We start from the raw sequence: 15,112 nt of genomic DNA on the forward strand, positions 1-15,112 counted from the left end.
AATGTTAGTTATGTTACAAATTGTTAAACAGGCTGAATGTGTGTAAATGCAGAATATATGTACTTATATTTGTCCCAATACTTTAATCTTAAGGAGAAGTTTATCCAAAATCGAAGAGTAAATGAACTCAGTTTTAGGAAATTTATATAAGTCTTATCAAAAATAAATCCTTGGTCTATGCTAAAAGTAAGGCAGTATTATTGAAGTTGAGTTTTTATATATTATCAATATATTACATACTTAAAATATTTATAATTTTAAGTTATCTAAAGGATACTTTAGACTCAGTACCTGTAGTAAACTAATACTTATACTCAACTAATAAAATAGTTTAAATTTACTACTTTTTGCAAATGGAAATACACACTTCCCAAAATACACTCTTTGTCTGTTTTTTATTAAAAATGTGTTAGTTTAGTATCTAAGGGTGCGTTTTATGTTGAATTTCACAGTAATTTGTTTATAAAGATCCAAATCAAAACTGAGAATTTCTTTTATAAATACATATATAAAGCAGGAACCATCAAATCAATCAAGTATCTAAATATTACTGTTCTAATCCAGTTTGTTCCAATTATTTCAAGATGCTTGAGGTCCAATTTGCTCTTTTGCCAATCACTTTATCTTCTATTTTTTTAATAAAATCAACAAATTCATGCTTAGAGACCCACACATATTCTTGTTTTAAAAGAGAAACTGGGTTTACTGCAGTTTCTTTTTTGATCAGCTTTAGTGAGTTACTTCTCTTTTTACTTTTTTATCATTTTCTTTAGGCTTTTTCATTACATAAAACTCATCAGTTTTTGCATTTGTGTCCTTTATTAGGTCAAGCTTTAATTTTCGTTCTGATATGATGAAGTAGAATGTCTTTCATTTGAAATGTTTGCATTTTTCACATGTATTTTGTTTCAATATAAGCACACAAATGATCCTTTTTGCCACCTAACTCTTTATTTCATTTCGGGCCAGGCTGTACAAGATTATCAACACAATGTCACACAAAAACAAGAGAAACTGCTACTTCCTTTAAACAAAGACGTAAATAAAAAAAGTAAAAAACAAACTTCCCTCATTTGGCCTTTTTGGAATGTACTTTCACTTTCTAAACTTTTAGTCTTAGTAAAAAATAAAAAAAGGAAAAGTTTGTGACACAAATGGCACCAAATCAGAATTGTGTAAATAACTCAACAACTTTTCCAGAAAGTGCTGTTGTTCTGATGAGTGAGTGGGTGTGCTTGGAGTGATTTTGGATCAAATGAGCTTTAAAAGGATGAGCGTTACAGTATGGGTGGAGCTTGGCGAAGCGCTCCTATGGAGGAAGCTACGACTGGACGCTAACATTTCATCAGATTCACACACTGAGGTCTGAGGCCTCAAGGCACGGCTGAAGACGGATCATACAAAAAAGTAAAAATCGGGTGTTAGACGTTTGCCGAGTGAAGAGTTGCTGTCTTCTTCTCTGTGGGTCTGGGTCCAGCAGGAAGTGGGGAAGGCCGGAGGTTTCAGGTTGAGAACAGTGTAAAGGTGCTACTGCTGCGCTTTCTTTGCTTGAGCTACCGCCTCCTGGAGAAAAATAAAGGAAGAAAGACGAAAATCAAAATCAGATTGGTCTTTACCTTGTTTTTCTTGCCAGAGATAATATTGAAAAAAAGAACCCTGTTTCCACGGTAACTGGCACACCTTCTTGCAGTTCCTGCTGTAACAGAGAGGAGGTGCCAGTATGCAGGATGGAAATAAAAAGGAAAATACACTCACTGGCCACATTATAAGACACACCTGTCCCACTGCTCCTTAATGCATATTTCTAATCAGCCAATCACATGACAGCAACTCAATGCATGTAGGTACATAGACACGGTCAAGACGATCTGCTGCAGGTCAAACTGAGCATCAGAATGGGGAATAAAGGTGATTGAAGTGACTTTGAATGTGGAATGTTAGTTGGTGCCAGATGGGTATTCCAGAAACGGGATTTTCACCCACAACCATCTCTAGGGTTTACAGAGAATGGCCAGACTGGTAGAGAGACAAAAGTAACTCAAGAACCACTAGTTACAACCGAGGTCTGGAGAAGAACATCTCTGAACGCACTAGAACCTTGAGGTAAATGGACTACAGCAGCAGAAGAACACACCGGGTATCACTCCTGTCAGATAACAACAGGAAACTGAGGCAAAACTCGACAATAGAAGATTGGAAAAAGGTTGTCTGGTCTGATGAGTCTCTATTTCTGCTGCCACATTCATGATAGTGTCAGAATTTGGCGTCAACAACATGAAAGCATTGATCTATCAAGTCTTTCCTCAAAGGTTTAGGCTCTTGGTTGAGGTATAATGGTATGGGAGATAATTTCTTGGCACATTCTGGGTCCCTTTAGTACCAATTTTGTATGGTTACAACACCAGATCCTACCTGAGTATTGTCCTTTATGACCACAGAGTACAATCTTCTGATGCTACTTCCAGCAGGATAAGGCTCCATGTCATAAATCAGACTGGTTTCTTGAACATAAAAATAAGTTCACTGGACTCCTCAGTCACTAGATCTCAACCCAAACTTTAGGATGTGGTGGAGCGGGAAACTGGAATCATGGATGTGCAGACGACAAATCTGCAGCAACTGTGATGCTATCATGTCAATATGGACCAAACCCTCCAGTACCTTGTTGAATCTTTGCCACCAAGGATTAAGGCAGTTCGGACTGTAAAAGGAGGAAAATACTAGAAAGGTGTACCTAATAAAGTGAGTATATGTGCATTTTATTATATAACATGTGTCTTCTGCACATATGAGAGGCATTGTCTCATATGACATGGCTGTGGGGTTTTTTTCATACTTGCCTTTGAACCTGGAGGAGCGGTCAGACCCAGAAAAGCATACACGGCGTTGTCCTCTCTGGCATCAAAGAAGGCTTCATAGTTCTGGAAAATGACAGAACATTGATCACACCAAAGACGTGATCCCACACACCCTGAATCAGAGCCACGCAGAGGTGGTACGAGCTGATCGATTGTGTTCGGACCTTAAAATTACACCAAATAACTCCCTTTCTATGTGATCACTTGAGCATCCTCTCATTCAATACCACCCGGATGCTGCAAAAAACCCAAGAAATCCTTTTTTTTCCGTTCTGACACATCCTGCATTTGCTACTTTGTGTTTATCCATCAACAATACAAAAGGCGCAGCCAACAGAGTGGAGACTTTTCACATAATAAATAAGCATATTTGACTACAAATGTGAAATGATTTCCTTAAATATCAAACAGGAAGGCCGACAACACATGGTTAACATTACCTAATGCTTACATGTTCTAGGCCTTAAAACATTAAGTACACATGCAGTGTGTGGCCCACAAACAATTGAATACCTATTTAGTTTTAAATCAAAGAAACAACAAAAACATGTTTGAATTGAATCTAAATTCAACCTCTTAGCTGTAACACAACATTATGAGGAGTGAGTCATTACAAAAGCAACGTTTTAGGTCCGAGTGGGAACAAAAACCTTCTAAAAAGAGACTGCACTGTGGTCCAAACATGTAAATACTAACACATGTAGCCATTTTGGAAAGCAATTCTCATTGTGTGAAGGAGTTTGTGATGCAAATGTATTAAAAGTCCTTTGCAAATAAAGTTTTTCTGTCAAAAAGTATGACAAATAGAAAAGAAAGACTCTCTTTATGAATAAAGTCTGTCAGAAATCATAGCCTGAAACGATAAACCACAGAAGAAGTCACGCACCAACCATGCAGGAAAAGGTTCCAGGAACATCAACCGAGTCTAACAGCTAGCTCCATTATGAGTTATGAATTACATTTATGACTTCTAATAATCGTTTTCCTGAACACTGTGCTGAAGGAGGAGTGAGAGCAGCGATCTCTTGAATTCCAAAGCTTTTGGTTTCTTTGGATCTTCATGTGCATTGATCCTGACGGTAAACTCTTGCTATTTTGTAAAACAATCTAAGTATAAAGAGTCAGGGATCTGCAACATGTGGCTCTTTTACAACATTTTCTTAATTTTTAAAAAGTAAAGTAATGACGTGCCAGACAAAAAGGCGCATGGAACAAATTAAAACGGAGGAACAAAACGTATCAGTCCGCCAGACTCCTGACTACAATACCCATGATGCTCCAACAATCCATCAAGCGTTGTGGTTTTAGTTTACTAGTTGTAGTAAAACACTTCGATTTTTGATCAGAAAGTCAATTGGACATCATTAGGCACAACCAGAATTTATATACAATGAATATATCTCACACATATATATATATATATATATATATATATAAAGGGGATTTTCTATTTTTTAACAAATTCAAGAATTTTAAGAGTACCTTAAGGTTGCAAAATAAGGTAAGGGTCACTTATTTAGCTTTGATTAAGGGTTTATTCAGACTGGAATGTTGGTTTGGTCTGGACCAAGTCCACGTAAATTCAAATGGAGTCCTGATCCTTGTGTTTGGTCTGTTTTCAGATTTTCCTGTTGCAGAACAGAGACTGTAAACAAAACCACATGACTAAAGGTCTCTTCACTCATTGGCCAGGAAGTACGAGGGCGGAGCGAACCAACAAGAGATGGAAATTATGTACGTGCTGCGTCTTTGTCGGGATAGTTCAATTTTGATCAATTTGAACGTCTGTATCAGCTTCAGGTTCAACACTTTTTACTGCTGGTTTGCTACGGCGGAGGCATGCTGCAAGAGGGTGACTGGTGGGGAGATAGGATGATAAACTAAGTGTTTATGACATATAGTATGTCGGGAAAACATTGTGAGAAGTAATGTGTGTCACTTTATAAGTTGTTTTAACGAGCCTACATTCATCCGCCCACATTTTAATGAGTTTCTGTGTCTCATTGTTGTGGTGCTATAGCATTGTTTATAAGAGAATTCTGTTAAAAAGCTTTTAGGATGACATCACAGCAGCATCTTAACGAGACACAGAAAAGCGTGCAATAAGTGTTTTCACCGTTGTTAGAACAAACTTTCTAACGAGTCAGCAGATGGATTATTTTTCCTCTTTAATAACAAGACAATTGTTGCTTTATATTTGTCCTGTTGCTTCCTTCCTACGTTGTTTACAGCTACCGGGTACGGTGGCTGTTTTGGTCCAATTATTCCGCTCCGAGAGGAAACTAACGGAGACCACCTCTAAAGATGGGTCTGAGAGTAGTTCTTGGTCCTGGACCAGGTTCCACTTGCATGTATTCAGACTGAAAATGTGTTCCAGATTATAACAAACTCTATCTTTATAAATCTATGATCAAATTAACTGTGGATTTGTATCGAATCACTGCTTACATTACAGTAACTACTACATTGGCTGCGTTGTGAAATAAGGTTATTTTTTTATTTTAAAAGGAAGTGACATGAACTTCTGTCAAAAGTTATAAACTATTCCATAGTTTGAAAAAACTTCAAATTTATTTATATTTTTCATTTATACCAATAAAAAAACAATAGTTCATTTTTGTTTATTATGATAGGACCATAAATATAAAGCGTAAAAGCCGAATAAATCTTGGAATATTGAAGGTTGAAGACTCCTGGCCTAGTAGAGTTAGGATTAAGCAACATTTTAGGCCACTCAACACTTGATTGTCCTTATCTTTGAAGCTTTCTGGAGCTTAAATGATTAAATCTAACACCCACTGGTGTGGTGAAAAATGATGAGGAGTAAATGTAGGAGTAAACATTAAATGAACATGGTCTTAGTAGTTTTTATCTACTTAAAGTATGTATTAAATGGGAAGATTTGGTTCTGGATTTACACTATTTGTCCCACCCAAAGCTGCCAGCAGGAGTCCAGTCACATCAGGTCAAAGCAGACATCTCCGAGCAGATGACGGCCTTTGATTTCTCTAGAACGTGTTTCAGCCTGCGCTGATGTGCAGGACAGACAGGCCGATGCCTCGACAACTTCCTGGGTTTTTTGACAAAACTGCCAGAGGCCGGAGGGTTTGTGTGTCAGGCGGACAGAAGCACCGCAGGAGGTTGTGGTCTCACCGTTTTTCCTTCATTCAGCACACAGCAGGTGATTTAGTCACCTCCTTTTTTAACCGAGAAACGTACAAGTCAGTTAGCAGAGAACGGAGAGATGGAAGGCTAAAAATATCACAGCTGGGAGACAGTCTAGACTAGAAAATCAAACTTTTCTTGATAAAAAAAAAAAAAAAACAGAAGAGTTTTTAAGAGTCTGCAGAATTTTGTCTAATACATGTCCTAATTTTGAGAGTGACTTTTCCATTTTTTTTTTTTTTAAATCCGTAACTTTGCAATCTGTTGCATCAGAACCAGTGACGAAATTCAAAACACAAGTGGGAAAACAAAACAGCCTCTTATAACACAATAAATTGAAGTAATACTGGACTAAAATGAATTAAAACAAAGAGAACAGCAGATCAGAGAGTGCTCGTCTCACCCCGCAATATTTGCTTTCGTTAAATATCTGTGGGGGCAGAGGGTTCCCGGTGGCAGGTCTGGACTCCTCGGGTATATTCTCCCGCATCCACTTCCTGTTGGCCTCGTTGGCCGCGATGTCGCACTCCTCAAACTCGATCTTATTGGCTGCCAGGAAGCCCATCACATCCTGCTGCTGCTTTTTGATCTGTGCATGGAAGGCGAGACAAATGGCAAAGGGGAAGTTGTCGTTTAAAACCACAGGTTGATGTGTGACGTGCAAGAAAACGGAAGGTTTTGCTAACATCTTTACGCTCAAAAAGAACACACACGAGTGCTTGATTAGGTACATTTGGCAAAATTACAAAGTTCCACAAACAAATAAAAAAAATGTCCAAGTTTTCTCCTTTTTGACTTTATCTTGAAGGAAGGACTAGTGGATCATGGGTGATAAGTTTGCAACTCTTAAAATCTGAGACTGTTCTATTACAAAATGCAGAACACTGTCTGCTCCTCTTTCTTCTGACTCATTCTATGCGAGTCCGTGTGAGTGTGAGAAATTCTCTTCCAATGAGCTCTCAGTGGGTGTAAGCCAGGAGGAGGATGGCCCTAGAAGGCCAGACGGAAACAAGAACTCCTCTGGGACTCAAGAGGAGGTAACTGGTCAAACACGAGCCAAATAAGGCCTGCTTCACAGAGATGCACACCCATACAAACTCTGCTGCACGACCGCATGCAAATCCATGCACCTCAAGCCAAAGTAAACCAGGTTTATCACACAAAAAACACAAGGATCGATTCATCTCCTTCCCTCCAGCTCTGACAGCATCTTGTTGGAGCTCCTCCCAAGTTTTTGCTATGCAGAGGAGGCTGGTGGACTACCAAAGAGCCATCTGCTGAAACAAAACTTGGGTGGGGGGCTGGAGTCTGCAGGGACAACGTGAATTAGTCACCAGGAGTTGCACTAAAAAGGGCCAAAATCCTAGAGGCAGCTCCACCTGCTCAAGCAGGGCTTGAAAAACGTCACTGCCCCTCTGGAACGCTCCGGAGAGTCTACAGAGTTTTTGACTCGCTCGCATTAACACGGCAAAACAGCTAGAAAATTCCGATTCAACACCAGTTTCCTTGTCGTCCTTTCAGTTTGGTGCACCGTCAGCACATCCGCAACAACCCTGCATTGTACAGTTGCCAAGCAAAATTAATTTGTAGGACAAAGTGGCCTCCTGCCATGTGCCCCCGAGTCTAACTCCACACTGGAGCTCCCAATTTGAAACACTGGCGTTTTTGGTTTTGAATCGAGCGCCTGGCGTTCCAACAGACTTTGCCTTCGGTGTTGTAATAAAGATTTATTATTTGCTGCCTTGAGCAATTGCTTCCTTATCTTATTTCTTGGAATGCAACTAAATTATACTCCTCTCTTAAATTGTGGTGAAAAGCAAAAGATATCTAAACAAGCCAGTTTGTTGCAAAGACCGACCGGTGAAAATTGATTTCCATGATTCGAGTTTTGACTGCTGGATGTTCTCAGCCCTACACAATGTGCCTTTAATGCAAATACCCACTGAAATTACAAACATAATGCAAATCTAGAAAAGGGAAATGTTCCCTATTTTGTTTATAGTGCTTGGAGCTGCAACCGACTGTGTCTTAAGCTTGGCGTCCAAAAGCTTTGACCAGCTGTACCTGTCCTTCAACTTTGGGGGATATTTATGCCTCGTTTCCACTGAGAGGTCCGGACTGGACCGGTCCACTCCTGATTGGTTAAGATTGGTCTGAGGAATTCAAGTGAGTGTTTCCATTGAGTGTTGGACCTACAACCAATGGGGGACCAAAAATGGTATCAATCGGTCCGGCGTAACTGGTCCATTTTATAATGGAAACGCTCAAATACTGTACAGATTTTTTCCAGTCTGGACCGCTCAATGGAAATGAGACATTTGCTTTGACTTCGAGTCTTTTCACTGAAAATATACAATATTTGTCAAAACATAGGGTCCTCATCCTAACTTTTTAAGTATGTCATATTTTTTTCTAACACTCTCAGCACTTTTAGAAAAAGATATCCATATTCTTTAGGTACTATTCTCATTGGGACATTTGGTTGTTGTATGTTTCTTCTGATATTTTGCTTTATTTGCCAGTGAAAAACCTCAACAAAACTCTGCCATGGACAGACAAACAAAGCCTGATTGAGGACATGGGTCTTGGATCTTTGGAAATGAACCTTACTGTGTTTCACGTGGGAATCTACAAACTTTGAATAGACCAAGGAGAGTAAATGGCAGAAGAACAAAAAAAAAAGATTGGTGATTTGGTCCCCTTCAGGCTTTAGATCACTCGTAAGAGTACCATGGGATGCAAATCCAACCAATTTTTAATCAGCTATTTATAGGTTCTAGTAGAACTCAAATTTGTATCTTATTAGGAGTGATGGTTTTTCTTGGCAAGTGGCAACAAAATTGTCCATTTTGAACAACAGAGTTGGACAAAGTAAACTTAACTCAATAAGGTCACATAAGTTTAGGTCTTAATTTTATTATTGGTTCAGTTGATATGTCTTTGGTTACAAACTTTCACAAGTAGATGTGAAACGATCTTAACTTCACAACAATCCAAAGAAAAGAAACTAGCGTAGTTTGAAGAATGATTAGACATTAATCTGATTTTGATCTCAGAGGGAATCAATATGAAAAGTATTAAACAATGGAATTATATAAATCTTTTTTTTTAAAGACTTTTGACTATTTTCGTCTTCAAAAGCTCAAATGAAACCTTTTTATCTCCTTGAAACGGCTGCAAACAAAGAGGCAATCGGAAGTCTTTTCCTCAAAGCATCAATAGACAACCCAACCTGGTTTTCATTTTAACATTCCAAAGCATGCTACCCTTTGAAATAGACAATTTCTCTGTTACTTCTAGCGATTATTAGCCAGAAAATAAATCCACGTTGGTAAATCACTGATGGATCTATTCACCAAGACTTCATCCTGAACATCGCAGTTTAATTTTTAGACTAAGATTGTTGCTAAACTGAACTTCTGACTCACAAAACCTTTGAAGTTTGGAGAAAATATGCAACTATTTTACTTGTAACAAAGAAAAACTTTCCAAACACTTCAAAAGTAGCTCTGAATTTGTTGCTATGAACAGGAATTTCTTAGACAGTTTAAGAAGTTACCAGGTGGAATATCATGGGTATCATCTGGGTAATATTTGCTCAAGGAAACCTCTGATGGATGGATGGAGAAACTCCTATTCAAGTACATTTAATTCCTCCTCAAAGTAACCACCTTTCCTTCAAAGACTCATAACAAATGTGTCTTAAATTTTCTGAAAAAGCAAAATTCTTCATCAACACCAAAGCAGTTTACGCTCCTCATCATCACGTGACAGACCTGATCAATCCCAGATAAAGGTCAGAGCTCTGGTATTAACAGCTCTTAGACAATGCCAGACATTTATTGGATGGACAGCAGCCACAACATAAAATTAGATCAATAAAGTGGCGACTGATTGGAGACTATTCATGCTCAGTTTAATCAGGTGGAGAGGGAAAAAAAAAGAACTAAAATGGTCGGAGAGGCTCCGTGACCTTTCTAATGCAGCCGAGGCCAAACTTTTGAATCCAGTCTGAGCCACAGGAAACATGAATCCGCTCCAGCCGTGTGTGTTTGTGAAGGATAAAGGTCTGTCGTGATTAGATCAGGTCTGATTTCTGCTGAAAACAGTTTCTTACTGGAATGTTAACAGCAGCGTTAGCCTCCACCCAAGCCGCAGCTCTGTCAACATTACAGCAGTGATATAAAAGAGCTGCACAATGCAACTTTGGCTACACTCTATTTTGGCCCTCTGAAGAGGAAACAAACCAAAAAAAAGAGCAAAAAAGAAAAAGCAAGCCAGGTTTCTAGCAATAGTCAAATGGGGAGATAAGCTATAAATGTAAACATTTTAAAAAGTAAATGCAAAAACACACATTGAATGTGAGACATCTATTGTGGATATAGGGAAGTTGTGCAACGGTGCATGCAGTGACACAGGGAGGAAATGCGCTAATTTGCCTTGGTCCAACCGTGCAACTTTTGAGTTGTTGTCTGCAGTCAACAGATGGAAAAGTTGATTCCTGCAGGTCTCTGTGACATTTGCATGAGTGCTTTTAAGAAAACGAGCTTAGTTTCCCACTCAAATGTGGTCTTATTTTAACACAAATACCCGATGGAAATGAGGATGGTAGTATTTCTTGGTGTAACAAAACACCACGACTGGTTGTGGACAGTTCCTTCTAGAAGTTATGATCTCACGTTGAGAAGGTCATAAGTATTAGATGATTTTGTCAAGAGAACAAAACACTTTTCTTATTACTTCAATCTCAAAGTTGAGGTGGAAATACACACATTTATATCATAGAGATTGGAGTATAGATCATAAAAGTAGGTGATATCAGATCGATATCCAAAACAAAATCCTACTTCCATGCTTATGTTTTACTTCCTAAGCATCAGTGTTACTCCTTCAAGTTCAGTCCTATGAAGTTCTAAGGCCAGAATAGTTCTGATTACACCAGTAAAACTCACATTTTTGTTAGATTCGTGGTCAAATTCCTCTGGCTCAACACGCCATCTGTGTTGTTCTCCTCACTCGAGTAAAAGCTTTTAGTATTATTTTGGAAACCCTCCCACTCATACCCCTTGTTCTTGGCAGCTTCGTCAGCAGTAGCTAGGTTGGTGGAATGCACCAAACACCGTCTAGCACATAGGATTCTCGGTAAATATATATATATTGTTGCAAAAGCCTTTAGATTGAGTGTTGGTTTACAAACAAGCAAGAAAATAGAGAGAAAAATATAACAGCGGAGGCCTTGATAAGCGTCATAAAAGACGGGTTTACAGCAGTTTGGTTGATCGCTAAACATTAACATAAACCATAGATATAAGGAAGTGTGTTGGAGGAAGTCAGAGCTGCAGCAGTTCATCTATTTCTTCTACAGGGGCTGTACTGGAAACAGATCAATGAAATGCATTCGTCCTCAGAAAGCATTGCAAAAAATAGATGTACAACTTAACTCAGTGATTTCAAATATATTTATCTGAAAAAATAGGATTACTTTTTGGTCGGAATCTGAGATTTTATAGTTCAAGCTTGATCTAATGAGTCCTAAAAAAGTAGTACTTTGTCTGCAGGAGTTGCATCACCATCTGAAGAAATTTAGCAGCCAAAGATCCAAAAGAAAGCACAGTGGAAGTCAGATTACAACAGCTCTTATGGCATCAGGTGGAACATCTCTGAGAGCATTATTGATTCTCTTCCCTGCATTATATTTCTGCAGCTTGTTTTGCAAATGTAAAGCAAAGTTCAGGAAGCAGTGTGACAAACCGCAACAGTTTTCGGGTCTTCTGGGTGTTTCTTCTCTGATAAAGTTGCAGAGAAAGTTAGAAAAAAAAGGGAAAGCCACATTGAGAAACTCCAGCTGTGTCCTGATGAGAGCGTCCTCCTAAAGCTTGCAGGAGGATGAAGATGACAGTCTGAACATCAGTTCAGTTATCCATTTCTACTCAACCTTGGATGCTTTGATCAAACCCAGCAAAAAGAGCCTTTCCATTGTTTCAGGTCTTACCGAGGTGGATCCTGAGGACGATGCTATGTACACTTTGATCACCATCTTCTTTCCTCTTGATGCTCTCGATTCCAGCAGCTGTTTTGCTCAGCTTCGTGCAGGAGGATGATTTAAAATAAAATAATGATGACAATAAAACTACAACAAACTTCCAAAGCGGCGTTATGATGTTCACAGCGCAGACTATCTGCGCAAATGCTCCGCTTCTCAGCTCTGGATGGAGCTTCGCATTCCTCCTCCGCCTCCACGCCCCTTCCAGACTCTCTCCCCCCCTCCGCGAGGCCAGCGCGCGCGCGCACACCGACGCGACAGGCTCGTTCCAAGATGGCAACACTTGGAGGCTTTACTGTCTGAATCTTTCAGCTTTGACCCCCTTTGTCTGCCACCCGGCCTGCTCGTGCACCCTGAGCTCGGCTGGACGTGTTGATTTGACGCTGTTTTTTGTACGAATTTATCGTAAATATATATTTAAAAAAAAACATTTGCAGCGATGAAACACCCCTCATTTGAGCGGGTTTGTGTAACAGCACGCCTCAGTTAAGCAGCTACTTTCATTAAACGGACTTTGTGAGCCCCCTGCAGGCGTCTACGGCAGCCGGCGGTTGTCTTTTTTTCTTGAATTTTAGTAAAGCGACCGACAAAACAACGAAAAAAAATGTGTCGAAGAGGAGTGGGCGCCATATTGGACTCCCAACAACGGCGTGAATTTTATGGGTGGAAATTTAAAATGTGCGAGCTCGCGCTTGTGACACGAGCCCGCAAAGACAGGGCTAAAAAAGCAAGGGCTTATCCCTGCGGCGGAGGCCTGCGCGGGCCTCCGCGCGCAGGCGAGCCGCGCGGCCCTCTGCCTCGTGCCTGACATCTCACACTGTAAGTGAAAGCAACATGTCCTCGGAAGGGGAGCCCCTCCATTCTCGCAGGCTTCCTCCCTTCTCTCCCCCGGAGAAGCCATTCGCGCAGACCCCCAGAACATCACCGGCTCCAAAATTCCAAGTGTTCTGCGGGCCCGAATGGCGTCATCTGATTGGTCCAGAGCCTATCAATCATGCCTTTAGCCGCACCCCTCCCCCCATTCAACCACTCGCTTCTCTGTTCCAGTGTGTTTACTACACTGCCGAGCATTAGGGAGACACTCGTCTTCACATGCACTGAACCCGCGAATAAAAGCCGTTTTAGTCGTATTTGTAAGAAAACCTCCAAGAAATCATCATGCCCAAGAGAAAGGTACGTATTCTCAAAATAATAAAAATATTTTGAGGTGGATATCAGCTATTAATGCGATGCAAATGATTGTGAAGACATCCCTCCGAGACATTACTTAATTATAACGCAACGTATGTTGGTTATTTATCGCCGGTAATTTTTCCCAATTTTCTAGATATAATGTGCATTTTTTGTGTGTTAAAATGAATATTTTCCTGTTCGAGTGCGACTATTAAATCGCGTTTCACTGCGAGCGCCGCTGTCCTTTTGGGGAGTCAGAAGTCTCGGTCTCCATGCAGTTAAAGCACAAGCAGCAGCCATGCTTTGCAGCTCTTGTCCACCTTCGTCGCCGACCTACCGAGAACAAACGCGTCGGTTATCGCCAAATCGCCACCAAACCGACCGAAAGTACGGCCCAAAAATTCTCTAGTGCCTCTCCTTGTCATTTTGACTCAAAAAGCTGACATTCGCGCGCGCATTTCGATAAAATTACATATTTTCCCTCTTTGTTCGCGGTCCCAAATGGCTGCGATGACTCGCCTCTACCGGTAGGGGGCGAGCGAGAGCGCGGAAAAGGTCCCTCCCCCTTCTGAGAGACTCCCGCGCCAGCTTTCAAATCTGAGCCTCCATGCATTGAATGAGAGAAAGAGATGAGGGGGGAGTGAGAGGGAAAAAACAGGGCCCAGGCCCTCAACTTATGGCTCCACGCACCCACATGGCTCAGCTAACGCGGCCCACGTTCCAATCCCCTCATCCAGGCTCCAATTCAGGCCCTCTAGGCAAGAAAATCCACCTGGATTTCCATTATTTCTCACTTTCCACCTGAATCTGAGAAGTTTTCTCGAGTAAAATTTAATTAGCCCAAAAACGTGCAGAAATCATATTTGCTGCAAAAATAAACACATATTATTCTTATTTTTGTCATTTATTCTCATATTTTTCTGTTTTTCAGGCACAAGGAACAGAAGGAGGAGAGAAGGAAGAGGTGACAAATCTGTTGCTTTTTGTGCACAATTTAAATGCATTTACGTAAAGCAGCTCCAATTAACAATCTTTAAAATTTTTCAGCCTCAGAGGAGATCGGCCCGGTTATCAGCGGTAAGGAAGCACACTCTTTAAACGGTTGAAGCAGGGAATTGTGGGTAAAAACAAGTAAAGTAATGTTAATGAGGGAAAAAAATAAAATTCTTTTATCCACAGAAGCCGGCCCCACCTAAACCGGAGCCAAAGGCCAAGAAGGCAGCAAAGGTAAAAAAAATAATAATTAAAAAAAAGTTCATGTGAAGAATGAAGTTTCTAAGCATTTTCGACTCCTCCAACAGAAAGAAAAGGCTGTGAATGATAAGAAGGAGGACAAGAAGACCAAGAAGGCAAAGGAGAACGCCGAAGCAGAGGCCAACGAGGAGAACCACTCTGAGAACGGCGAGGCCAAGACCAACGAGGTGAGCTTCGGTGACCCCCGGCCGCCTCAAACCTAAAAACTTCCCTAACTTCCTGCTTCTCCTCCTTCCAGGTGGAAGCAGCCCCCGAGGAGGCCAAGGAGGAGGCCAAGTCCGAGTAGCACCACTGCCCAACTTCTCCTCCTCTACGACCCACCTACCCAGCCAGCCAGCCCTCCCTCTCCTCCTCAAGTCTCACACGGTTTCCCTCCAAGGCGTATTGTTAACAGAGGAATATTTTTATCAATGATTTTATAAGTATCCGTACAGATTTTTAGCACAAAAAAGCAAAGCTGAACATGGAGCGCCTTGCAGATTTGCAGTGGTCATATCAAGTGTCTGCAAGATTAAAAAAAACACACTAAAATCTTTTTTAAAAGGCATTTTATGATTACGGAAGGCTCGTTTGGTGTAGAACGCGTATCCCTGCCGGATTGGCTATGTCGTGAGTTGTG

The 15,112-nt window shown here is 40.6% G+C and overlaps 2 protein-coding genes across 3 annotated transcripts; one reads left to right on the forward strand and one right to left on the reverse strand.

The window, feature by feature from the left end:
- Positions 1-929: 929 nt before the first annotated feature.
- Positions 930-12,279, reverse strand: sh3bgrl (SH3 domain binding glutamate-rich protein like). Its single transcript, XM_024283723.2, has 4 exons — positions 12,016-12,279; positions 6,427-6,612; positions 2,841-2,921; positions 930-1,563 (listed from the first exon to the last, which is right to left on the reverse strand). Exons 1-4 carry the CDS (start codon positions 12,058-12,060, stop codon positions 1,528-1,530), a joined length of 348 nt encoding a protein of 115 aa, XP_024139491.1. The 5' UTR covers positions 12,061-12,279; the 3' UTR covers positions 930-1,527.
- Positions 12,280-13,086: 807 nt separating this feature from the next.
- On the forward strand, positions 13,087-15,072 carry hmgn7 (high mobility group nucleosomal binding domain 7). Of its 2 annotated transcripts, none has more exons than XM_024283724.2 (6): positions 13,087-13,239; positions 14,171-14,203; positions 14,287-14,316; positions 14,419-14,466; positions 14,541-14,660; positions 14,732-15,072. In XM_024283724.2, the coding sequence occupies exons 1-6, from the start codon at positions 13,225-13,227 to the stop codon at positions 14,777-14,779; spliced, it is 294 nt and encodes a 97-aa protein (XP_024139492.1). In that variant the 5' UTR covers positions 13,087-13,224; the 3' UTR covers positions 14,780-15,072. The 2 variants fall into 2 exon arrangements, with proteins under 2 accessions (XP_024139492.1, XP_024139493.1); XM_024283725.1 differs by having other exon boundaries at positions 14,422-14,466.
- Positions 15,073-15,112: the final 40 nt, after the last annotated feature.

This window comes from Oryzias melastigma, linkage group LG10, assembly GCF_002922805.2.
Source record: "Oryzias melastigma strain HK-1 linkage group LG10, ASM292280v2, whole genome shotgun sequence".
In the NCBI taxonomy this organism is placed as follows: Eukaryota; Metazoa; Chordata; class Actinopteri; order Beloniformes; family Adrianichthyidae; genus Oryzias; species Oryzias melastigma.

Coding starts and splice junctions, on each gene's coding strand:
- sh3bgrl (XM_024283723.2), bottom strand. CDS start 12,060: ATGGTGATCAAAGTGTACATAGCATCGTCCTCAGGATCCACCTCG. Junction 2,922..6,426: donor ACGAAAGCAAATATTGCGGG/GTGAGACGAGCA, acceptor GTCATTTTCCAG/AACTATGAAGCCTTCTTTGA. Junction 1,564..2,840: donor CCGCTCCTCCAGGTTCAAAG/GCAAGTATGAAA, acceptor ATTTTTCTCCAG/GAGGCGGTAGCTCAAGCAAA.
- hmgn7 (XM_024283724.2), top strand. Junction 14,204..14,286: donor AAGGAGGAGAGAAGGAAGAG/GTGACAAATCTG, acceptor AAAATTTTTCAG/CCTCAGAGGAGATCGGCCCG. Junction 14,317..14,418: donor GATCGGCCCGGTTATCAGCG/GTAAGGAAGCAC, acceptor TTTTATCCACAG/AAGCCGGCCCCACCTAAACC.